General features: G+C 38.0%; 1 protein-coding gene across 2 annotated transcripts in view; it reads right to left on the bottom strand.

Moving 5' to 3' along the window:
- Positions 1-26,822, bottom strand: part of COL24A1 (collagen type XXIV alpha 1 chain) — a 147,868-nt gene that overhangs the window by 33,554 nt on the left and 87,492 nt on the right. For both annotated transcript variants that reach the window (XM_042872986.1, XM_042872985.1), the window contains exons 21-36: positions 26,075-26,128; positions 24,541-24,585; positions 20,084-20,137; positions 19,288-19,332; positions 14,445-14,498; positions 12,670-12,723; positions 12,007-12,060; positions 11,508-11,561; positions 5,471-5,524; positions 5,146-5,190; positions 4,988-5,032; positions 3,624-3,677; positions 2,745-2,798; positions 1,730-1,783; positions 1,456-1,509; positions 104-157 (exon numbers count right to left, since the gene is read on the bottom strand). In XM_042872986.1, the coding sequence (XP_042728920.1) occupies positions 104-157; positions 1,456-1,509; positions 1,730-1,783; positions 2,745-2,798; positions 3,624-3,677; positions 4,988-5,032; positions 5,146-5,190; positions 5,471-5,524; positions 11,508-11,561; positions 12,007-12,060; positions 12,670-12,723; positions 14,445-14,498; positions 19,288-19,332; positions 20,084-20,137; positions 24,541-24,585; positions 26,075-26,128 (828 nt within the window). The remainder of the gene's footprint in view (positions 1-103; positions 158-1,455; positions 1,510-1,729; positions 1,784-2,744; positions 2,799-3,623; positions 3,678-4,987; positions 5,033-5,145; positions 5,191-5,470; positions 5,525-11,507; positions 11,562-12,006; positions 12,061-12,669; positions 12,724-14,444; positions 14,499-19,287; positions 19,333-20,083; positions 20,138-24,540; positions 24,586-26,074; positions 26,129-26,822) is intronic.

Genomic DNA, 26,822 nt, shown 5'->3' with positions numbered 1-26,822 from the left:
CCCCCCCCCCCCCCCCCCCCCCCCCCCCCCCCCCCCCCCAGGAAGGATATCTGGGCTTTTAAATTAATGACTGCTTTACATCTGCTAAAAAAAATGAACCTACCTTTGGACCATCTCTTCCCTGTACACCATCTTCTCCTGGAGGTCCTGGTTCACCCTTACAAAAAGGAACAGTTAAAAAGAAAATTATTGCCACTGACTGAACTTTTCCACACTTCTTTCTGCCTTGGTTTTACAAACATTTATTATCATTTTGGACTTTCTGGGTGATGGACAACTTTTATGGCACTGTGACAATTTATTTTGCCTTCATTTTTCACTTATTTACTGTGACAGTTACAGCTTTGTGAACCCGGAGCACCAATAACCAGAAAAAACAACCAGCAATAGAAAAACAAGACAAGGCTGATATAACAATCAATATTTGGCCACTGGCACTGAGATTGCTCAGTTTTGGAGTACAGAACAGGTAATTACAGTAACTTCAAAAATACACCTATCCTGTCCTAGATTTCTATGCTTCTGTGGATAACTACTGTGTTGGTATGTTCAGTGATTCAGTGTAGGACCGTGGAAAACCTCATTTACCATCAGTAACCACACCATGACATTTTAGAATGTTTGCCTTTCTTATGGCCTGATCTCGAAAGACAGTGGCACCTTACAACTTTTGATGCAGATAGTAGAAAAGCAAATGTGACCTGCCCTCTACTAATAACATGGTATTTCAGTCATAGAAGTATGGTAAGGTATGGAACTTCCATGTGGTCTAGTATGAGAAATTACTCTTCAACAGCAACAGATGTAATTGTAGAATGCAACATGCTGGAGATTTTGGCCAGGAGGAATAGATGACAGCGAGGAGCTAATGGGACATTAGAGAAGCTCAGTGGGAAGACTTAAGCTTAAAAGGATACAATTTACATTCTTTTACAAGTGACCTGGATAAAAATCTGTCTGTAGCACTTGAAAAGACTTTTTCATCCTTCAAAGGTAGGCAACTATTTGGGTCACATGAAAAAGGCAAGAAAGACATACGGAAGGAATAAGAAGGTGTACAAGTGTTTGCTGAAATCAAGTGCTGATTGAACTCATTCAGCACAGTACCAGAAGCAAATCACCTGCATGAGATGGTGATACACAGAAGTACCCTTCTCTGTTTCTGCAACAAAGTTCCATTATTTTGCCTAACTGCTACAGAGAATTACTGTCATCTTAACATCTGGGATGGACATCTTCGGATTTAGCTTCCTGCTGAAACCTGTCATATCTCAGTGGCACCTAGAAATATTTCAGCATTATAATCCATGCTCTTTTTAACTTGCCACAGCATTGCAAATGTTCTCTTAAATGATATATTAAAGTACTTATTAAATTATTTTCATAAATGAAAATTTTCTGACATGTTTGTAATGTATTTTCCTTTTTGGAGGAACATTCACGCTGATTGCTCACCCTTAAGCCTTGGTCACCAGCTTCTCCAGCCTTCCCAGCAGGCCCAGTGTCTCCCTGAAATGTCACAAGAGAATTAAGTCAATGGATGGCAAGGGACAACATTTCTAACAGTGATGAAGTTTACATGAAGACAATGCAGTCATTATGACAATACTTCTTAATGGCTCACATCCTGTATCACTCTCTGCTTGGCTAATGAGTCAAATTGCTCTGATTCGCTTATATGGAAGCTGAAAAAATTTAAATAGCCCAACAGGATATTTTCAGCATTTACCTTTGTGCCTGGTTCTCCCTGCAGTCCAGGTTCTCCTTCAGGGCCAGGAGGTCCCTGCATGGTACAGGAGCTACTATTACACATGGTCATTAGTAATTTTGCAACTACCAAATAACACAGCCAAAATACAAGCATAAATATGAAATGAGACACATGGAAAACTGCATGTCTGAATAATTTAAATAAGAAAACACAGTTGTTTGGTCTTCCTGGAGACTGACAGAAGGAAAGTACTGGGGATTTTAGAACTGTACCAGAGACAAATAGATTGTGAAGACACAGCAGCATCACTAAGCTTGCAACTTTCACCATAAATTACCAGCAAGCTGAATAATCTACCTTTTGCAAATCTTACTGACAACTCTGTCACTGTTTTGGCCTGGATCCAAGTAGATACAGTCTTTGGAAAACAAATACAGAGGTTTTCAGATTACTTCTTCTAGAATTTATATTTAAACCTTTAAAAAAAAAAATATTTTCAACAGGCAGTCAGAAGACTGGGTTCTGGGTGATTGGGAAAGTGCACTTCTCTGAATAAGCCAAATCCTTCAAGTCTCAAGTGACCTCACCCTTCAGCTACTTTATGGCAAATATAGCTAATGCATTCTGTCATATTTCTTTCAAAGAGTTATTAAAAACAAAGTAAAAAATAGAAGCAAAAATTAGCAAGAAGACTGGCTGCAGCTGCTTTTCTTCATCTACTATTTGCAAAAACTTATGATTAATATCGTTCCAGTTGTAAACTCCCACTCTTGGATAAGCTGTCTAACTGCAAGGAGGATGTTTCTCGTTTCTCTTGAATGCTGATTGCTATAGATGTCGTGACCACATGCCTGACAACACTTCACAACAGAAAGAGGTACTTATTTTGGAAAGCCTATCAATAAGAGAGGCTCTCAACAGCTCATGGTATTTAAATCAACTACAGGCAATTAAATAATTTGTGAACACATTGTCCAGGCATATTCTGTTGCTTGAGTGTTTCTAGTTAGAATACAAATAATTAAAAACTCACCTCAAAACCCATATCTCCAATTGCACCTGCATCTCCTGGTTGTCCTCTTGGACCCTGGCATTAAATAGAACGTTGGATGCATTATTCAATTAACATTAAATTATATTTTAGAGCCTTGACTTTGACCCTTCAAAACTATCAACTGGTGTAAAGAAATGTATTTCACTGTTTCCTCTTGAATCCTCAGAGTATGTAAGTACCATGATTGCACACAGTACCGAAGCCCTTATTGCCAGCCTTGACACGCTAGAATAACAGATTTCCTAGAATAACACAGATGTCTCTTCTTATAGACTAAAAGTAAACCATTATCTGAACTAAGCTCTCCTCTTGATTAACTGAGACTTTGTTTAATTAAGGATTGTTAGACTGTCTGGTTTGGTTTGTGGAAAAGCCTACAGTCTGGTACAGAATTAACTGGAAGCAACTACTGTGGATTTAGCAAAGTTTAGACAGAACAGTCACTGAGGTGTAACGGAGTAAATGCTGGGGCCTTTTTTGATAACATCAGTAACTATGCTATAAGCACTTTCTTACAAGGCATGCTTATAAGTAACAAATTGATTTCAATTACACACCTATGGATTGCTTCCTAAGGCAACATTCTCAATCTCTATGCACCTAAGATTGTTTATAGCTGCTCACTGAATGGGATTTGTGTGCTTGAGGAGCAGAGCTTGCCTGTAAGAGCTTACAGCTGATTCCATAGCCACTATGAATATATGTCATGACAAATTAACCACCTAGATCTATCCAGTCTGAACTCTGAGAAAGTTCATTTCCACTTACCCCAAATCTTGGTAAAACAGAGTTTGAGTTGCTAGGGAATTCAGTACAGTACGTGGAAAAAATTTTAAGCAGGCATAAGAATCAACTTACTGTCTCTCCCATTGGTCCTCTGTCTCCTGTGGTTCCAGGAGGCCCAGGCAAACCCTCAAAGATTAAAATAAAATGAAGGAAAATAAAAAAACCAGTTGGAAGCAGGCTGTTTTACATTCTATGCAAAACCACTTCCCTTTCTCATTTCTGCTCACTCAATTACTTGCTTGAAATACTTCAGAAGCCTCATTTTCTGAATGACATGCATCACCACATCACTAGCACTTTTGGCAGGTAAGGAAGTCTCAAACAAACCCCTCCACTATTTCTTTTACATAGGGATGAGCCTTGACTGACCCACAATTACCAGACCTGCATTGCTCCCCTTTGCCTCAGGTGGTGCTGGTGTGTGCAAACAGCCTACCCACAACTGTATGAGTGTCCTATCCTACAAATGGTATTTGAGATTACAAGTAAGGTTCACACCCCAACTTCCTTTCTGTTTAACCTGGCTCACAGCATTTATCATATTCCCTTCTAGAAACTTCATCTGTAGGAGTACTAGTGCACTATTTTTTACTTTGCAGCAAATGTACTAATTCCCATCATTTCAACCCAGGGAGATTTTACTCCATTCCTCATTCTGTATACACACAAATCTCAGTGAAGGAAGAGAGAAGGAAAACCCACTGTCAAAGCTGAGAGGCAACAGGCTTACAAATCCGACCAGAAGAGGCAAAAAAAGTGCAGTGGCAAACAGCATTGTGAGTCTTAGCTTCAGCCCAGAATCACAACCATTACTGCTTTGCTTCTGTTTTTTGGCTTCCTGCCTTCTTGAATATCCCCTACCATTTTGATTCATTGATAACCTTATTTGTAGAAGACAGAAAATAGAATCATAGAATCGTGCACGTTGGAAAAGACCTCAAAGACTATCAAGTCCAACCACAACCTATCTTAGATATCCATTGAAAAAAAGCTCTAGATGAGGAATTTTCTCCTATACAAGTGGTGTATTTATTATATATTTTTCTATGTTTATCTCAACATTGATAGTACCCATCTAGTTTAAAATCTGTCAAGTAATTTTCTATGTTGCAGTGACTTCTTCCCTTAAAACTACAATAAAATCACTTGCAAAGCACCCTGTATCCCCTCCACACTACATACAGCTACTGTTGCTCTGCTGCACTTTGCAATCATTCTATACTCTGTGCATCACCATCTGTGAAAGCACTGGTCTGGTAGCAGCTGCCATGTTCACACTCTCACTTCCGCCTTTGATTCTCTGTACAAAAAAATGCAAACTCCTAAGTTAGTTTTCTGTTAGTTAGTTAGCTGCTCTAAAATAATAAAAAAATATGATATATATAAACGATGATATTTTGTGTTTTGGAAGTAGTACTGGAGTATTTAATACTCACACGTGCTCCTTGATCTCCTCTTTGACCTGGATTTCCAGCTTTACCCTGGTCAAAGAGAGATTTTTAAAGAGGTTGCCCTCTGATAATTTTGAAGAACAGGTCAGAAACTGGTAGTAAATACATTGAGGCTTAATACAAAGACTGGCTCCAATACTTACAATGAGCCCAGGAGTGCCTTTCTTTCCTCCATCTCCTTTTTCTCCCTGATAAATAACAACACATGAGTTCTATTGGCATTTGCTACATAATCTGCATACAGGCAATATATATTTAAATGCTGGTTAAGTGCAGAAATTGCAGATTTAGGCTTAGATGGGCTTCTACTACAGTTAAGGAGTACCTGGAGAAAGCAGAAATTTGCAAGTCTCCTCCTGGACTAAATGAAAAAGCTTCCAAGATGTTGACTTTCTAGGGATGGCATGGTGTATTGCCTATCACAGTCTATCCACATTTTGTACTATGCTGAGCAATGGAAGCACTCACCTTAATACCTTGTGTACCCGGCTCTCCAAGAGGACCATCTACACCTCTAGGCCCCTGAATATTGAACAAGTGATTAGGAACATTAATTGTGCATTATTTTGTATCAATATACATAACATAAACTCTAGAAGACGGAAATCTATTTTGTTGACTGTAACACTGAAAATTCACAGGATGAAAAACAATTTTCCTTGCATGTTAAGTATAAAATAAAGCTTCAAAGAATAAAATAAAAGTTTCTGGTTTGCTGTAATGTAAATTTTAGAATAAAGATGTATGTTTTTAACTGTATAAACAAGATGCCTAGGGGCTTCACTGGACCAGGTTTGCAGTCAGATATTTTCTGCTCTTTTTCATCCACTTTGCATGCGTGCAAGGCATATTTAGAAGTACCTAGATGACTACTGGTTATATAAGGCACTTGCTTTTGGACTTCAGTTATACACACAAAAAATCCTGCTTGCTTGAAAGACTGTAAAACAGGCAGATAAAGTTCTTCCATTAATAAACCAACCTGAGGCAAGATTGAAACCAATTTATTACCTTGCATCGTGAACTGCTGTATTATCAAACTAAATTATCTACTTTAAACTGACATTTTACAACCAACACATGAACAATGATAGCCTATTTTGTTATGCTTGTTACACTATTCCAACACAGTAAATATTTATTGCCAAAATGGTCAGACACAATTATTTAAGACTAGCGATCTTAATTTATTAGTTCAGAAGCAAACAAACAAACAAAAAATCCTTAAAATAGGTAATGAGCAAAGTGGAAAAAAACCTGTTTATTCATCCTGACATTGGAGGTATTTCCATAATTCTAAACACTCTTTGGGTACAGAAACGAAATCAAAACTAGTTAAATACGATCTAAAACCAACAACTGCTTTAAAGCAAGAGCTAGACGAAAATAACAGAGCTGGGTTGTTTACAACAATATGTAATGGGAGGATGAGATGACAGCTTTTCTGGTGGCTTCCTGGCTGTGCTGTGCTGCTATCGAGTAGAGAGAATATGTATATTGCTAAGGCATTACCTCAATGAAAATGATTTGCATTTTCAGAGTGCATTTCTGAGTTACAGAGAATCTTCTTGGTTGGGTCATGGTTTTTAGTGCAGGGTATTCAATCACATCTGATTACAAAGTGTTTTAATAAGTAATAAAATAGGGATGCAAAAAGGCTTTGTTGGAAGCATATCTGATTTTATTCACTTCCTTCTCAAAAAAAAAAAATGTTTGTGACATCCCTGCCCCTACTGAGCTTTTTGAGACAAAAGATAACAAAATCCTGTCTGTTAGCTTGGCTATATTGATGCACATCAAAGCCCCTGTCAGAACAGATGAGCAGCCACCCGCTCTTCTCTGGAGCTACAGTAAAACCAAAAGCTGATGGGTACCTCGGAAACAACATGCATTTAGGTTCTGTTAGGCTTTGCTCTTGAAATGGAAATGTCTCAGGAAAAGTCCTTTCCTGTGGGCTGATACATAATTACATCCTCTGGCCAAGCCAAACTATCCCACGAGAAGCTTATCCATCAGCTTTTCAGCACTGCTGCTTCTGGCCAGCATGAGCAGTGCACAGGAGCCACAGGGCAAGGAAAGGAAACAGGATGGGAGTTGTTAGAATCCTTCTGATACCTCAATAGGCTTGGAACCAGCTTTTGTGAGGCAGTCCCTCTGATTTCCTGGCCCCCTTTCTTGCTTTGGTCAATTACTGACTGAGTATTTACAGAAATTTTTTTAAGCCAGAGGAGAAAAAAAAAGAAGCCACAAAACACAACACTCCTGGTCTCTGTAAGACTTGCTGAGTGCAGTCCCAATCCAAAGACAGCTGATGTCTGTGGAAATCCTGGTGACTTCAGCACACACAGATCAGAATCAAAAGACTAACAGTGCCTTCAAGGGTGATGGAGACCTTGATGAGAAAAACAGAACTGCACCTAAAGCTTAGATTATGTAACTGTGTAACTATTGAATTACTGTATAGCATAATCTAAAAGAAAGCCGAACATCTTGATCAAATTAATGTCAGGCTACTGCTCTGCACTTTTTGTGTAATAGATGACTAAAATGTACACAAAATGGATTGTGATGAAAACTTAAGGAGGACATAGCAGGTTTAGAGTCCTGTGATTTGATATTGATGTTGGGTGAAAATTCTCCATGGAAGGGGGAGGAAAGGTTGGAAATGTTGAGATGAAGTGAGGGTGGACCAAAAAATGGAGGGCACAGGGAGATAGAAGCTCAAAGAAGAGCAAATTAATATCCTGAGCAACATACTGAAGGGAAGATTCAGAGTACTAAGTAGAGAAATTGCGAAGAAGTTTTATTCTTTCCCAGGCTTCTTAAGTACACAATCTGTTATTTGCTTTTCTGCATTCTCCACAGTGCTTTTAAGGAAATAGAAACTCAAGGAGAAAAATGGACATTTTAATTGTACGCTTCTGAGTAATAAAGAATTTTCATTCTAGGTTTTATCTTTTATCATTAACAATATTAACAGATCAATTGTTTTAAACACTTGTGACTTCCTTTTAATCACACTGGGTGTTCACAACCCACAGTTTGGGAGATTGGCCTGTAAGGAAAATGATAGGATTGTCAGTTTGTACTTCGTGCATAGTACACCAAAATCTTCCTGCTAGTCACGGAGATACTGCTACATTGACAGCCCATTCACTAGGAAGAATGATCACTAATAATCACTAACAATCAAGTGAAAAGGCCTATCATTCAAAACACTAACCTTTCACTAAATAACTTTGAATTGAAAATAAGTTAACAGAAACCAACACAATGTTCAGCTTTTGGCTCAGGATTTTGCCTGCCTTTAGCCAGTCACAGAGCAGAGTGTAGGAATCCAAGGGAAAGACAATTGAATGTTCTATCAAAAACACACCATAACATTCCTATGGATAGTATACAGCGATGCATTATTGGCACAGATCAGTTGGATCTGTGTCTTTTCCTACTGTAACTTGTACAGAATGAGAGATACATATAATATGCTTGCTGCTATTTAATTTGGGTTGCAGCTAAGCTGAGGAGTAAGTCTGCCAAATAATTGCTGCTACTTTTTTCTTTGGCATGGGTCCAGTTTTCTTATTAAAATGAAACATACTGCATTGAAAACTTAATAAATGAAGCAAGAAGAAGTTCATCTAAGAAGGAAAGAGAAACCAACCAATTCTTTTTATTTTCCTCATTCTGTCTCCTAGATATAACAGTGAAAATAACACTATGTATGCTAAGTACGCCATCAGATACGTCTCTCTCAATAAGAATTCCAGGAAAATAAGAGCATAAAAATAACTGCTTTTAAGCTTTAAAATACTAAGCATTAGCCTGAAGAATACTAGCTGCTCAGAATCTTAGCAGGTGTTAATAACTTTACTTTGGTCTTGTTCATGAAGTCAATCTTATGATACAGGAAAACTTTCTCTCAAATTAAAGGTAACAGTTGAGTTCAATGGAGATTATGGTACACACAAAAAGCAGTATCAGTCTCTGACATTCTAGTTTTCTTCTCCATACATTAATACACAAGAACTAAAAACTTGGCAGCCACAGAGCCACTGCCACAATATTGTTACCAGTATGTCCTTCAAGACTACTCTTCCTCTTGGCCATGAAAGAGATTCCTTCTCCTTGACACAGCTATTTCCATTCTCCAGAGTACCAATTCTGACAATAAAGTATTCTATAAGTGTTCTCCTTCTGTACTTTCAAAAGATCAAATAGTGTATAAGAAAAAAGAAAAGTGAGTCACAAAAGGACCCAACAGAGAAAGCTCTGTGCTCAGTGGCATATCTCCCCAAACCCCCAGCGTGCTCCACAGGCTGCCAGACAGCCTCCCTTCAGCTGGCCAGAACTCCCCAGTGTGTTGGAGACTGAGCAGCTGGATGCTCTCAGCCAAAAGTATTCTGCTGGGAAACTTCGGATGTGAACCGGTTGCTGAAAGATCCATAATTTATGGGATGAAGGAATTCCACTCTGTGACAGTGCAGAAGTAGAGGTCAGTGCTCCCAAGGGTTTCTGCAGATTCCAGCTGTGAAGATGGGACAATTTCTTGTTTCAGTATACAATAAAAGGAATTTTCCATATGCTTCTATTTAACTTCTGTATGTGACCACGGTATGAATTTTTCCAAGTTCTGCCACACAGAGCTTTGGGTTCTTATACTTGTCATTCTGAATCCAGTGATGACAAACCCCAGATTTCAGGGGCCTCCAAATATTTTCCTTATGCGTTCTGGGTTTGCTATTTTGATTTTGAGAGTAGAAAATATTCTCAACAGCTTCACTGGGAGTTTGTTCACAGAGCATAAAGATTTGGGTCTGCTCCAAGACACTTTTCCATGAAGCATTCCTAGTCACGTTGGATGTAGGCAAAGGCACAAACCACAACTCTGTACCATGACTTCCACAGAACTTGGGATGTTTGGGATTTATTTTGAGTGATCTTTAATTATAAGCAATGTACTCAATGGTGTGCTGCCAAAATCATAAAGAGACACCCTCAAAAATCTTGTCTCAGTTGGCAGAAGATGTGACATTCCTTAAATAAAATACCTCCTACCTTCAAAACAGAATCTAAATTAAATCTGCTGCCAGGAAGGAGGAGAGCCTGGAGCACTCACATTCAAGCAGCTTCTTGGTCCCAATCCCAGCTCTGGTGATGCTGGCAGATGGACTATCAAGAGGGAAGGGTCAGAAGGGAAGTTTCAAAGAGAATGCTGTGTCCACTGGAATTAAAACATACTACCTGAAAGAAGTTTAGTCCCACTTTCAGAGACTGATTACTTTTTAGCTGGCCTTTGAACTCACTGTATCCCATAGGTGACCAGTTGAGCAAACTCCAGTAGACATGTGGCCCAAAGAATTCTCAAACATCAGCTTTGCACAGTCAAAACTGGGTTTGCACAATATAACTCTTCTGCATGCCACCGGCTTGCGAGTAATAATTCAGCAAAACACTTCAGGATGCATTTCACTTTGAGTCATGCTTCCACTGAAATCATAGAGAGGTAAGTGCACTCATCTGGTTCACTGAATCAGACCACTGAAAGCGGTGCCAAACTTCTGCTTATTTTCAGTCTCGCAATTGCCTTGCATTTCTATTTTGATACAGATTTTCAAATCTGTCTGTGAAGTAAATGGGATATTTGTCTTATTTCTCATCTAAGCTAAAACAGAGAACCTCACTCCTGTCAGAAGGCTACCAACACAGGTTCCTGGGAGACCCTATGGCCTCCCTGTATCAAGCCTATTTGTAAAAACACCTTCTGAACACTTCAGAAGCTACTTTTCTAGAAGCCAATGGCTGGGGTTGGACCCTGCTGCTAAGATAACTTCTGATAATTCATCGGGCTCCATGTTTCTGAAAGGCAGGGTGGGTTCTCAGCCTCTGCAGCTCATTAAGGTTTCTCTTTGAATTTTGTCAGATATCTTGCATAAACAAATACATCTGCATTCTGAAAAACTGGCCTCAATTAACTCATTTTTTTCTAGGCATTGACTAGTATGACACTTGCTCCCTACATCTCACATGTTCACATGCTAATTTTCTGAACTTTATTTTCTTTTTGTGCAGGTAAGATTACCAAGCTAATACATTCTCTTCTGACTTTGCTATTTCCTCACTGAGCCACTGGGTATTTTTATTTTACATTCAAAAACATAAACGATGTATTGATGAAGAAAACTGTTCCTAAAACACCCAAACAGATCAATAGTGGTCATGAATGTAACACTTTCATATTTGTCTATAGAAGATAAGGCTAATAGTTATATTTGCTCTGGTCCTGCTCTCAGCTGAAATCAAAAGCAAATCCTCATTTAACTGAAACGTGAGGGGAAAAGAAGATTCCTACTTTTTCCTGGATAGAAATACAATTATCTTCTGCTTGATTTCACTACAAATAGCTGGAATCCAGAATTCAGAGGAAGCAACTGTACGTGGGTTCCACATCAAATTTATATTGGGCAACACCCTGCTCTAAGTACCATGAAAAAGCAGAATTACTTACCCTTCTGCCCTTAGGCCCCTGTGGCCCTGGTGGTCCCCTTGTCCCAGAAGGTCCCTACATGTCAAATAAACTAATCATTGTCTTTGATATATAGATTTATAAAAATTATAAGGTTCATACACAATGAGTAACAACCAGTGCAACCAAAACAAATTAGTAATTTCCATCATAATTCAAATTAAATTAATTGTGTTAGTATGATTTATCTAGTAAAATCTGGATAGCAGTTTTTAAGTAATCTTATTCCAAATAAGAAAGCGTGATCTGTTGGATTACATAAATTCTGTCCAATGTTTAAAAAATTCCTCAAAGGATACTCTCAATTCATGGATTATCCTGATACAGAGCAAGTGAACACTGCGTCTGACTGGACAAATTTTCATGACAGTTTTACAGACTCCAGTACCAGCTAGAAAACATTCGTAACTCCAGCAGAGCAAAAAGGCAATTTAAAAAATGGTATATTTTATGTCAAATCAAAACACTATTTTATACCTACAGGTAATCCTTCTGGCCCCACTGGCCCAGGGCCTCCTGGAGGTCCTAGGTAACCCTAGAATTGAAGTAAGTATAGAAAAAAGACACAATTTCATCAAAATTGTTATTAGAAGAACTATAATAAATCCAGTCAGTTGCTTGAAAAATTGGAGGTAAATTAATAAAATGCCAACTGATGCATTAATTGTTTCATCTTGACTTAGAATAAGCACTGCTGTCAGGAAACCAGTCTTCCCACTAGGGCGAACCCAGGGGCTGCCCGCAACTGCTCTGCAGTAGATTGAAGAGCTCACTGGTTACCAGTCTGACTACTAGTACAACTTGGTTACAACAGCATACACAACAAATCGTTTGATCTACTTCCCTTCCTTTTTTTCTCTCTTCTTTCAATTCAGTGTGTTTTATTTTTTTATGCAAGTCTCCTGAGAGCATTTTGATAAAACTTCTGTTATTTTGCTGCTTCATTCAGAAGATCAGTTTGCAACATCAGCTCAACAGCAGTCAAAATGTTGCTAATGAAGCTTCCTAGGAACACCTTATTATAAATACTACTATTTTCCATAAAGTTTGCACAGTCAGAAGGCTTACAATTCATTACTGTTTTGGAAGGGAAAGTGCCTTCGTAATTAACAGAAATATGGATTCGACCTTACTTACGACTTACCATCACACCTTTCTCTCCAGGAGGACCTACTGGTCCTTGACTGCCTCTCTCTCCCTTTAATGAAAAATTAAAAAGAAAATAAAAGTGAGGGTTCTTTCCCTGAAACATTCCTTCTCTACTATTCCTAGACCTGCTCTAACAATACAACAGTGATGCAAGAAGACTTTTATTAGAGGTGCCATTCACAATTTACAAGGGATTTACTGCTAAAAGGGGGGTGCATAACACCTCTGGTTTAGGGTCTTTCATTTTCTTAGACGTCTACAGAAGAGATTTTGTACTTCACCAGTTTTTCTGAACTGCTAACTGCTACTAGCAGATCTCTCTGTTCCATGCACCACATTTATAGTTATGTTTTTAATCTATAATCCTCCCCTCAGTAAACAATATTTTTCTTCTCTCCCTCATTTCTTCATCATGTTTTGGGAAAAGGACAGATCTAAAAGGAAGGCAGCCCTGCATCAGCTGCAGAAGCAATGGGAATGCGCAGCATAGGGAAGATCTCATTCTTGTCCTACATACTTTCCCAACTTTTATTCTTATAACATCCAGCCCAAACATCAGCTTGGCTGTAGATAATCTTAATTGCACAGATTGCACATCTATCGTGGACAGTACACATGACATAGAGATAATACAATATTTTGTTACATACTTTGAAGACACATTTCTTTATAATAAATGTGCTCAAAGTTTATTTGTCATTTAAATCTGCACAGCATGTTTACACTGTAGTATTCAATCCAGAAAAGAGGAAGACAAGTTCTACAGAAACAGCACAGTAATGAAAATAATTATTGTATTGTGAAGAAGATTGCTTCCAATTGCTGATAGATCAATTATTCTTCTACTGTCTCTTCCCCTCCCTCCTACTTAAACTAGCAGCAGTATCCCAAGGTAATCTTTGTTGAAGTGGAGTATAGTTATGAACAAAAAGCATTCTTTGATACTGAATTCTTAAATATTATGATTAAAACAATATGAGAAAAAATATTATTTTAGTTTTAACAAGCAGCGCTTTCCATTGATAAATTGCTGTTCACGTGTTCACAGAAATTTTAATAAATTGCTAAGACTTGTCTAATAAGATTCCTTTAAATAGCAGCCACCAGTTTGGATGAAATAATTCAGCCCTGCAGGGCAGAAACACAAATGGTGCTGGATCATTCCGACAAACAATTATGCTTTTATTATAATTGGAGCTGACATGCAGTGCCGTAATAGTTTCCTGTTTTTCAGTTTTAAAATATTTCACCTAAATAAAACCATGTCAAATATACTTAAGTTATTTATGCAGTTCTAGTCACATCGTCTGCCAAACTTCACTTTCATACACAAGTGTTATTATACGGTAGAGAAAACGAACAATGTTGCCTTTTTTACTCAGTTAATGCATACTGTCATATTTATCATCCTACTTCATCTGTTAATGATGTAGCAATGCTTGACCAATGACTGTTGCATAAAACAACCGTCATTTATGACAGTTTTGTGAATCAATAGCAGTAGATAGTAAGGTGTCCTAACGTGACATATCACACCTGTAAGCAACAAATTTCTGGTAGATTGGCAAATTCGTTGCCAATTCAAATCAAGAACACCAGACAAGTATCCCTAATAAAAGCTTTTGGGTTTCTGTTTATTGCATCCCCATACACTGAAATACTACAAAACGTAAGCTTTATCCAAGCAAAACACCTCTCACTAATATTTTGTCTCCCCAGCAGCTTTTAAAGTTGATTTTTGCTTCTGAATGTTAGATATGTTATTTATACCTTTTCACCAAGGCTTCCAGATGGCCCAGTTTCTCCAGGTAAGCCAGCTGATCCCTGGATAAGAAGTACGAGGAATTATTAGTGCAGTGTCCATACCAGTTCATAGCTGGCAGCTCCACAGTGCCCAGCAGCAATATAGCACAACTCTCAATTCCTGAGAGCCTCTGCTCTATTTGTATAAGTGGTCCTGTGGGCAGTGAGGACTGCACAAGCTAACTGAGCTTAAAGTCCATGCAAGGGGACAGCTGCAGCTAGACAAACCACTAGTAAATATTCCTACAAATTGTGTTAATTCAATCATAGTAATGTGCTATCACACAGAGCCTACCTGTGATCCTAACATTGCAGTGCTGGAAGCTTTACAAACATACAGCTTGCTAGCAATACAGCCCGACCAAAGATTTCAAGGGGAAATTCAGTAGAACAGGTGTTGTAGCCCAAACAAACTGAAAATCAGGAGGATCAAAGTCTTCTAGTCCTTTTTAAAAATGAAGTAGCTCTCTCCTGAGGCTCTCCCACAAATTTCCCCTGTGCAGGACAAGTACCACCATATGAAATGGAAAGCAAGATACTATTTTTTTTTTTTTTTTTTCAAATCTTATTCCCTATGCCTGCAAAATCTCAAACTATAAAACAGAAAATCAGCTCAGAAAAAATATGAAATGCTGAACTTGAAGAAAAAGAGGTGCCCAGAGTACACTGCATATAACTGCACATGGAAGATGGCAGAAACATGAAAGCTTTCAGAAACAGAATAAAGCGTGAATGCATTGCTTCAAAAAGCACTGTGTAAATAAAATGACAACAGGCACACTGGCATTAGAGTCTCTACATATGTCTACATAAGCTGTGCTAGCTTAACTAGCACTAGCCTGGCATTTAAGGAAGTATTAAACAAAAAGAAAGAAAAACATTTCTCCTACATTCGATAGGCAGTTATATTCTTTTCATAAACCTAGTAGTAGTTTGTTCCATAGAAATCATTTCATATCAGAAAGACAATATTCCACCCTGAAATTTCTGTCATTAAAAAACAAAACAAAACTTTTAAAAAGATTTTTACTTATGTAATTTCAGTAGAATTAAGGCCCAAATACTTTAGCATAACAGGTGCAAAGTAAGACCTTTTGATTGCTTTTTATTTTCTTTTTTCCCTTGAACTGCTAGCTAGTCTGGAAATCTCATAGCTTATATATACTGCAATGAGCCCTTGAGACAGTGACCTTGCAGGCTCACAGCACTGGCACAAATGAATTTCTGAACAGGCTAGAGAGACAAACAGGTTCCTCAATGGTTGCTAGAGCAACGTACTGTGTGTCTGATATCTTGCATTATGTTTCAGCCTAAGGTGTCTCTTGGCATCTGTCAGAGGTCTATCCTAGTCACACTGGCAGTGAGGCAATCCTCAGAGGTCAGTGTCATGATCAAGGGACTTTGTGACGAACTCAGAAAATCAGAGCTACCACTGCTGTCAGTGTGACTTGTGGCCAACTACAGGCCTCCATGCCAGGCAGAAATCGGTGAGACAAAGAATTACCCTGTACTCTTGTTCATCAAGATGAGGACTGTGGAGGTATGATTTCAAAAGGCTAAAGGACTAATCACTTTCATTTTCTCATTTCAGAAAGAGAAGACCTAATCACAGCTGAGACGGAGCTGAGATCTATTCTCCCTCCACAGAGGCTCCTGACATCCTGGTCAATTGCCACACTGTGCAGAGAGCTGAAGACAGTGACAGAAAGTTGTGCCCTGCACCAATGGTGATGCATTAACTGACCAAGTCCCCTCTTCAGGTCAGAAGTATTGTCTTTCTGAGTAAGTTGCACTGAAGTGAAACAGAAGGAATGACAGGGAAACAGCAATGGAGAATGTGTTGTGTTACCCAGCACATCAGGCTTGCCCTAAAAAACCTTTGAGTGAGAGGGCTAACGTTGGCTTTTAAGTAGAAAGTTTCCTAGATGCTGTTCCTCAAAATAAAGTAATAAAAAAAAATCTATGGTAGAAACACCAGAAGAAAGTGGATTTCCGGCAGTACAAAAAGAGGAAAAGAAACTGTGTAAGAGTGGAAGCATCTACGTCTGGAAAGCAGAACAATACTTGAGATGACAAGAATTGAAACCAAAGTAATGGCAAAAGCAACAGGGACTTCAAGAGGAGCTAAGGAGATAGTTTGTAACAGATTCACCTCTCCTTTGAAAATAGAGGACAAGTAACAGATAATGTTAGGAACAGGTACCAGCAGGACAAAAGAAAAAAAAAGTTTTAGAAATATTATTTTACTTTTTAAAACAATTAGTAACATACATTGAAGGGAAAGTACAATCAGAAAGCAAACATCTTGTCCCATTAATACCTTAGGCACAAGATTTTTCCCAATAGACGTTCTTAAAGACCATGTGACTCCTTAAATTTCAGTTTTGGATTGGTTTGCCATAGAGATCAGCCACTGAGACTTGATTGAGGTTTCTCTCCCTCTTATGTAAGAAAATCAATACACTCTAAAGTCCATTTGTCAAGTCATTGCTATTCAGTACCCCTTCAATCCTTTGGGCACCAGTGGTGGATTACAAAAATCAAGCCGAGAGTATTAGGCAATAGAAAAGAAAAGCATAAAAAATCAAGCTTTGAAATATTAAAAAAAAATTATCATAGTTTTAAACCTTATTATTAAAGTCATAAACTTTCATTTGCAAGGATTTATGTAAAACTCGACAGTGACAATAAAAGCATTTTAGAAATCTTCTTGACAGGAGTATTTTTGTGGGAAATGAATCAAAGACCAGATCTCACAAGTAATACATGCCTAAGACAGACAAAACATCTTGCCAGCACATATGCTCCATGTTAGAAACTGGCCTGTAGTGGAATAATTGAAAACACGCTGTGTACTTAATGCAAACCCAAGTTCAGAGTAATCAATTGAAAAACGTGGTTGTGAGGAATGAACTCGGCTGGTTCCAAAAGTGCCTGTGGAAGTAGTTGCCTGTCAGGTTGTATCCTAACATATTCCTGTGTTAAGTGAAAATCTTTCCAACTTTATTTCATTAACAATTCAGCATTTTCAAATATCTCCATTCACCATTCTTTCAATGGCATCACACTTCTTGCCACATTAACTTTCTCCTTTGAAATTTTTGGGGCAATTTCAGTTAAGTTTCATGAAAATTTGTACTTAATCTGTGCATTCTACTTTCCTCTAGATCACAGTCACCGTCTATGCCTGCTCTTTTTTGACGCTTCTTATAGGCCCATCAGCTTCATACTTCATGAAGAAGATGGCTGGACTCAATGACCTCCACAGGTCCCTTCCAACCCTACTATTCTGCAATGGACTTCATATAGTTTGACACATATTTAAAAATAAACAAACAAAAAAGAAACACTAAGTGAGCAAATATTAAAGCTATAGATTTGATTTATTTGATGATCCTTGAAGAATCATTTCAACCATCTCTATTATAAAGAAGACCAAGAACAAAGGAAAAGAGGGGGAAGAAGAGTGGATGCTCCAACAGTCAGGTTCTGTTATTTCATAGCCAGCTGATACATAGAATACTTCTACATCTCAATTATAATAAAAATTTAAAATTGAGGTTTGAAGAAAGAAATAACAACCTAAGCTCAATTTTGCCAGCCAACCTTTATGGTACTTACAAGTATTTTTAAAAACAAATCCACCTTGACTGTGGCACCATAGGTGCTACTTCTGGATCTATACATATACTCTTGTGCCAGATGTTACAGAGATTAGTTCTGGAAAAAAAATTAGGATGAAAGCACAATAAAGTGCTTATGCTATTTGATATTTGGGCTTCAAATCATCTGTAGTAGAAAAAAAAAACCATGGTTGATCTATCAGTAGCCATGGAAAGTTGATACTTACTCATACTTCCTAGGCAAAAGTTTTACAGAAAGACAGGAAATGGAATTCAGCAGGGAGAACTGCAAGGCAGCACATTAAAGTGGTTATTAATTACAACAGCATCTAAAATTAAGAACTGGGAAAGATAAAACTTACGACTCAGAAGAATTTCCTTTCTACTCAGCAGTTAGAGCAGTTTGGTCAGTAAGCTGGAGACAAAGATGCCTATACGAATTGGAAATGGACTACAGGATAGTAAGAAGGTGACCTAAATTAACTAGAAAAAAATGAAAGGCTAAATGAGCTGGGACAGTTTAGCCTGAAAAGGAGAGAATGAAGAAAGGACACAGTAATAGCTATCATTTGTAGAATGCTGTACCAAGAGGAAGCGGATCAGATTACTGAACTGGAGGAACTTCAAAATAAAAAGAGAGAAGCCCTGGACTGCATGCAGGTCATGGAGCCCTCGTCCTTGGAGATTTTTAATAACTAGTTAGCCTAGTAATTGTTAGGAGTGACATGGAGATAACGTATTCTGCCTAGGCACATAGCTACATGTCACCTCAAGGTCACCCGGAGCTCTGTGATTTTATGGAGGAACAGACAGAACAAATCCGTAAAATACTTCTCAGGCTGAATGCAGCCTTTCAAATCACTTAACTGGAAAAGAACTGCTCATTCACCAACTTGAACATGCTTTGGAAGATCCCTGTGACTACCTACAGCATTCACCCATTATGAAAAAAAAAACCAAAAACAACCAGAAACAAAACAAAACACCAGAATCAACTCTGGCAAATATTCTAACTGAGGAATTTCTTTAAGTAGTAAGATTCTGAAAGACCACAAAGCTAAACCTGATATACTACAGATTGAAGGAAAACCAAAATTCATCATTAAATTTACTATGATAAATTAATCATTCACTCTCAAATAAATACAGAAATGGAAAATAAAAGCAGCAGGAGAACACAAGCTTACTGCTTCACCAGTTTTTCCAATGTTTCCTTGGTCTCCTTGTTCTCCCTGTTAAATGGGGAAAACAGATGAGGTAGATGAGGTTCATTAGAAAAGTAATTTCTTTCATATGTGTATGTTCAGGCTCTCTGTTTTCCTAACAGACTTTATTTTCTAATCTACAGCAGCCAGTTATAACCTTAGAAACTAAAATTATGCAACTGGTGAAAAATAAAAATAAATGTCATCAGTTGATTTTATTTTTGTAAAAAATATGGTAGCTTTATCCTAGAATATTCATGTATTCTCCACAAAAATGAAAGCTGTGTATTAAGGGCTCACTGAACTGTAAGTCAGCAAATACTCTGAATTGATGTAATTTTCTTTTAAATCTTCCTTTTAACAAATATGATTGCTTTGATTATTTCAGAATTGATTCAGAAGTAAAACATTACCTGCACGCTCTATCAGTAACTTTGTTACAAAATATTTTATTAGGAAAACTCCAATTTGAGTTCTATTTTAACACATACTTTTTCTCCTTCCAGAAATCCCATATTTTAAACTAGAAGAATTTTGTTCTCCTTCATAATGCTGCACATTATGTAGCATTTTCCTACATGTTTTGGAAGTGGAATCTCAGCGTATATGCACTATGACAACCTCAAGCATCCTGATGAACAGAGGTTTGGGAACTATTGGCTCAGGTGGACGTAACTCTCATCCTTTCAACTACACATCATTCAGTATTGCACTGGATACATGTACACAGCTGATAATCCAAACACACACTTATTTCATACATAAAAGCAGCATTTACCTTTAAACCTTCTGGTCCAGGGTCACCCAGATAACCTTTCTGTCCTGGTTTTCCCTAAAATAAACAGAATGAATTAGTATTTCAATTTCACCTTAGTTTCTATGGTTATCAAACTCAGTATATACAAAAGGAACAGTTTAGTAATATTTAGTACCTGCATTTGAATCTAATGCATTTATAAATCAAAATCAGGTATTCTTGACTTCCTATACAATTTAAACTATGACCTACAGATTTGGTTATTTGAACAGCACAACCCTGCCTAGGCAAACTTCGCCCATCTGCTCCAAGGTCTTGGTCCAAAAGTAAATGTCAAGTGAGCTGGGGCTGGATCTTGAGATAGTCAGTAATGAGATCATGCAGGTCTGACAATTGGAGAAGGAAAATGAGTTCAACATTTTAATGAACCTGTATCAAGAAAATGTGAATTTCTGCTAGAAGGAAGCTAACAGATGTTAAACCACAGTGCTCTTTCAGCAGGCCAATAACTGCAATCAGACTCTCTGTAATGATAGCTTTCGTTTCCATATGGTTGTCCTGAAACAGGAGTGATCAAAGTAAGAGATCCCAAAAAAGTTCCTTCAGAAAAGGACATTTCTAACTGGCTCTTTTGCTCTGGCTTTTCTGTGTCTGAGGATCAGGATGTGTGTTTGTTTCTGGGCATTCAAGAAATTCTTTATTATTTTAATTAAAATTATCAAAACTATATAATCCTAGACTTCTCATTAATCTTCTTTCTCTTGTGTTGTTTTTTTTCCTCTCTCTCTGCCTGACTGATTTCATTTTGTTCTGCAAGTTACAACAAATCTCACTGAGTTAGGAATAGCCTTTTGTTTTGATAAATGGATTAGAATAGGGCACAGTCAGGAGTGGAGGGAGAAGAGACTGAGAAGACAAGTTCTGAGAGACCCAGAGCAGGCAAGTCATGTCTTTCCACAATGGTTAGATCAAGCATAGAACAAACTATGCACTTCTGCAGGTTACTACGTTGTATTTTACTCATTTGTTCTGAAGAACGATTAGGTCTTTATGGTGAGCAGAATGTAATGTGGGAATATTTTAAATAGAATTCATAGAAAGAAAACTAGTGACCACCATTAATGACCTGGATGGTTTCGGTCCTGTCAGAGCTGAATTGCAGTTACAGCTTGTAAAGCTTTCCTGGCCATACCATCCCAGTTACTTGTGAGCAATGAAGGACAAATGGCAGATGCAAGCTGATCAGAAAACAGAACAAGAGGATTGCAATGGTAAAGCAAAGTGGAATGCACAGGTTTGGCTTTCTGCAGAAATGCAATATGACTGTAAATTACATATGGAGGAAATGGTTGCTTTTCTACTTGCTAACCCCTAGCAAAATCATTCTTCCAGGGCAGTGTAATCCCAAAGCAAACATGCATTTCCTAAATTATTATCTGTTCTGTCCATCCCTTTCAGGAAACAGCAACCACCTGTGCCTCTTTTCACCTCACAGTATGTTGATACATGCTTGGATATTTTAATACGTGTATATTATTATCACTCCAGTCCCATTCCTCTACAACCTTCTCACATGCCCTCAGCCTACAGGAAGCAATGAGCCACTTACAGAAAATACTGTGTCCTTGAGAGCACTGTCCTTAGTCTTTGGGAGAATTGCTCATCTAATGACAATATATAAATACCAGCTTCTGTTTTAAGCATGTATTTCAGAAAAAAAAAACCAACAAACCCCTCATAATACCTTTTTAGTACTCTGATGGACTTCAAAGGCATTTTCTGCTCCAGCAATGAGGATACAAAAAAATTATGAACACATGCTTGCACTGAGCTGAGCTACAACAGATAGTTACAGTGTTAATTTTCAGATAGCCTTTGAGAAAGAGTCGACAAATGGAATTTAATAAACATGGTCACTTATTTAATTTTGTATGTACCATATTTTCACAGGACAAATAATTACTAAAGAAAACATACCTCTATTATTTTTTTTAATAAGAATTCATTTAAGACAATGTAATAATTTGACACTGGAGTAGAATTGGTGAGAAGGTATGGAAAGACATGAATAAAAACCAAATCCCGTGACCAAATTTAGCTCAAAATCCATCTGTTTTAGACATGAAAATTCTTTTCCAACCTGAGACTTAGAGCACAGGTTCCTATTCACCACTTGTTTCAACAGAGAATGATCTGTTTTGCTGGCAGCATTTATTAGGTGGGTCCCCGAGGTTTTTTGGTGTCATGCACATTTTTATTTATTATTGCTTTTTCCAAAAGTGAACACTAGGAATGAGCAGGTGGGGAAGGGAGAGCAAAAGGGAGGAGAACCTATTGCTGTTTGCTTAGCGCACACCTAAATTTGATTTCGGGGTAGAATGTTTTTACCTGAAACCCTTAAAGTAGAGGAGATGGATTCTAGAAGAACTAGAAATTGCCTCTGTTATTGTACAATAGAAAGCTAGAGTAGTCTAGAGTAGTTTCTGTAAGAATAAGGAAAGGGTGGATATAACAGATAACAGACACAGTTTGGTGAGCATTATTGGTGGGGAAGAGAGGAATAAACTACTGACCATGACAATAGTTTTGTAGGACAGGAAGGCAAGAGGCTGTAGTAAGAAAGACAGGCAAGACTTTCAGACAGAAAGGTGAGACGTTAGGAAAACTGTCTGTAAAACAGAAAAAAAAAGCAGAGCACAGAGGTAGTTTGCCAGAGAAAGAAGAATCCCCAGCACATGGAGGCTGCAAAAACAAATTAGGGATATTTGCCCAGAAGGGCAGAGCTGACAGCTGGTTGTGCCTTGGGGCCCTGAGTAAGGCTCCATTGATTCTTACTTTGTCAGGGTCCCCCTCAGAGACCTCCCCTGCTCTTGGATACTTATTTAGTATACTGAAGACAAATACAATAACACAGCTTCAGCAACATTTACTTTCAAATGTTTTTGAAACTCCTTTCAAGGATGCTGGAAATAAAGCCTATGTAAATCAAAATGAATGTGCAATTGCAGTCAAGCAAGCATAACTTAAAAAGACAGATGTGTCCAAGAGCACTATATGAGATCCAACAACTCCACGTCCAGCATGAGCAGCGTGTGCTCCTAGCAGGAAGGCAGACACAGGCTGAGCAGTGGGAGCAGTGCTAAGGCACACTGAGAACAAGGTGGCCTGGGGCTGTGAGGCTGCTCCAGCCAACAGGACCTGTGGAACACAGATGAGAACAGTTGGGCCCTGGGATGAGAGGAAGAACAGGCAGGGCTCCACACCAAGAAAAATTCCCATTTCCCCTACCTCTCATTCCAAGAGGAACATTAGCCAACAAGCTACCCAGAGATGCCTGGAGACAGCAACCATGGGGCCACCACAGATCCACAACTTCTCTCAGCAGCATGTTGTGAGAGAGAAACCAAGGAGACATAAGGCACACCAATGGTGTATTCATTTCTAAGTCAACTTCAGTCAAACTGATCCATATGAAAATATTTCTGCTTGCTGATTTCCTTCTTGGGTCTCTCTGCCACCAGCTGACAGTGGCTGGTGCACGCCCATTGATGCAGGCAACGTGACAACAGGTGACCGATGAGTCATGTGCTGCAGCAGCACCTTTCCCATTGCCACTGCACAACATGGGAGATGCTATCCAGTCATGGTGCATTGCCCAAGGGGGAAATTAAAAGTATGAGGCAGCCAAAATAAAAATTTCCTTCAGGCTCTCAGCAGGAGATCAGGAACTGAATATCAAATTGAGTTATTTGAATTTGTTCAATATTCCCTTAGTTGAAAAGTATGATTTTCATTTCATTATTTTTACTTTTACTTATTCCATGTGGCAAGCATATTCTTAAATATTATATCTAACAAAAAGAGAATTCTCAATTTTGACGAGCTAAGGAACAGGAAAAACAACATAGGAATCTCTAGAAGTGGGGAGCAGCAGGAAAGATTGCAGCCTTGAATTTTTTCTAAAAAAAATAAGCTTCAACTCCCCAAAATGCTTAGAGGTTAGTACATTTTCCTAAGTGACAGAGTGGTGAAATGAAAACATCAGTCCAAACAGCACTGTGATAATCCAACAGTACTACTCTAACCAACTACCAACCACATCTGCTAGAGAATATTTCTTAAAATATTTGTCATTTACATCACTCCCTGAAAGCTGAGTTTCACACTCAGTTCTTCCCCAGTTTCAGTATTCAATGTATTTCATTCAGGACCTCAGAACTGCACAGTGGTTTTATCTGTGCCAAAGCAGCACCATAGGCAGTTTGAATTGCCTCCTTTTCCTTTTCATGGGTTTTACTTTGTGCACCATGGTTGTGGTTTCCTTTCAAAACTCGGATTTGGAAAGGCGTTCCTCTTCCCATCTCTGCCTAAAACATTTATTCATTTATTATTTTAAAACAGTCTTTTTTCTGCAGTCACTGTATCTCTTAAACCAGCACTTCTGCTGAATAATATTCTGCAACAACAAAATTACTTACTCTTGGGCCAACTGTGCCAATAGGTCCAGCTGGTCCTACTTCTCCCTAGAAAGAAAAACAAAGTAAAAAAGAAAATAATAAGAACTTCAGTAATCTTGATGCCAAGAAAAAATAGAATCTGCAGACAACTCTTTTTGCTTAGCATATCATCATACGTTTGCTTCATATATGCATATGCATGCACTCAAATCAGACAGAAACACTGAGAGACTGAACTGATTTCAGTTAATTAGCCAGAGGGCCAAGCACTACATCACAGACAGTCAGAAAAAGGCTTCTGTACTCTTCATTATCCCTCCATTATGGCAATATTTTCATGGTTCTGAGACACAGCAATGAAAGGTCAACCTCTCTGTCTGCCCTATGGTTACTCTCTTCCTGCAACATTTGGCACTTCATAACCATGAGAACAGCAGGAACATTCCTACTTTTTTCTTCCATGTGGGTAATGGTGCAGTCAGCAGTCAGTTAGCCAAACCATTTTGGCAGGGCTTATCCTTTACTTCTGGGGAATGGAGGAAGATCAGGGGATCAGGCTTTTTGGGTATGAAGATGAAGAAATGACAGTGTCTGTGCTATAAAGTGTGCTGATAGAACTATACATAATAGAGAATTACAGTGTTAATCTTCAAGGTTCATTCATTCATTATACAGTTACAAAGAACAGATTTGTACCAACGCTGTGCCAGGAGCTCATGCTGTTATCATTTAGTTTTCTGATTCTCTCGAAGTGTAAGATTTTATCCAGCTTCTGGAATAAGTAGTACACAAGCTTTACAGTTCCAAATAGAACTAACCAAAGGAATTAAGAAATGCTATCTACAGCTTCCTGGCTTGTAATTAAATGGAACATTTTGTCATGGCTAGATTTTAGTCACCTAGTATCTGCCATGAAAGCTCATAATTTAGAATCATAGAATCCTCAGAGTTGAAAGGGAACTTTAAAGGTCATCTAGCCCAACTCCCCTGCAATGAACTGAGATATAATTTAAGCAAGCTTTATAAATTAAGCCGACTATTTAGAAAGCTAAAGGTCTATTCTCACATTCATTGATTCAATGATTTATAACAATTACTTTTGGCCTAAGATACATAAGTTTTTATTTGTATTGTGATGATTTTAGAGTGCATAATAAATCTTTAAGAAGAAAAGCTGTCTATCTTCACTTCAATTAATTGGAGCCTTATAGTTTACTTAAGTATATCCAGGACATTTTTATTAAATTCAGGTTTGCTTTTTATCTCCATGCACAGCTCTGCCCTGTCTCCCCAGCTTAACAAAGAGAACCATGTCAGATTCAGGACCTAGATCTTGAGATTTTACTGAAACCACCGAATAAACTTCACTGAATAAATTTAAAGGATACACAACCATGTAACACCTCTTTGCAATCCCAGTCAAAAAGGGAAAAAAAGCAAAATGAAATCTTGCACTGTAACACCATAAATACCTAACCACTCTTTTCTAATCTTCCTCCTCTTCACAACATTTCCTTTTAAACAACGTGCTGACTGAATAGTTTTTCCATCTTACCTCAACTCCTTTTGGTCCCTGTGGCCCTAAAGATCCCCGGTCACCCAGAAGTCCCTAAACAACCAAACAAAAACAGCGAGAACTTACATCAGCTAACAACAACTATGGAATAATTTTATTTAATTTCATCTTAAAAGTCTGGACACAAACGCAAAGATGGATAGGCATATCTCATTAAGTACTCTTGTTCATAAGGAAGTCAAGAGAATATGAAGCAGAAATCTAATATCTGCTGGAATACTGATTATCTTACATACTTTGACTATGTAGATTTTTTAAAAACTATTTTTAAGTTTTTGAAATGGAAATAAGGTATTGGAGCTTGCAGAAGAACCATCTCTCTTCTTCTGAGAACAAAGCATACCATCACTAAGATTAAAGATTAAAGCAGAACTGAAATAACTCTCATAGACATTTGATTAGATAGTATTTAGCACTTGATGAAAACATTGCAATGAAAACGAACTAGAAAGTGAATTCTAACTACTAGCTTGCCTGTCCAAAACTACTTGTGATTTTCAGCCTTTACTTTTTGTTCATGTTTATAATCAGCTTTCCAAAGATGAAGAACCTTGGCTTGCCAACTCTTGAGGTTTTTATGACTGCTACAACAACATTTTGAAAACTTTATTAAATGAACTAATTGCCAGCAGCGTGTCAAAAATCTTGGTCATTCAAATTGCATAGGTAATAACTTGATAGAGCACTCAACTTGGCAGAAGGCAATGTATTTTATCTCTGTGTAATC

The sequence above is a fragment of the Lagopus leucura genome, unplaced genomic scaffold (genome assembly GCF_019238085.1).
Source record: "Lagopus leucura isolate 7727_CA_CO unplaced genomic scaffold, USGS_WTPT01 Super-Scaffold_100009, whole genome shotgun sequence".
Taxonomy (NCBI): Eukaryota; Metazoa; Chordata; class Aves; order Galliformes; family Phasianidae; genus Lagopus; species Lagopus leucura.
The sequence above is the reverse complement of the archived record's forward strand: the minus strand, read 5'-3'. Positions and strand labels throughout refer to the sequence as shown.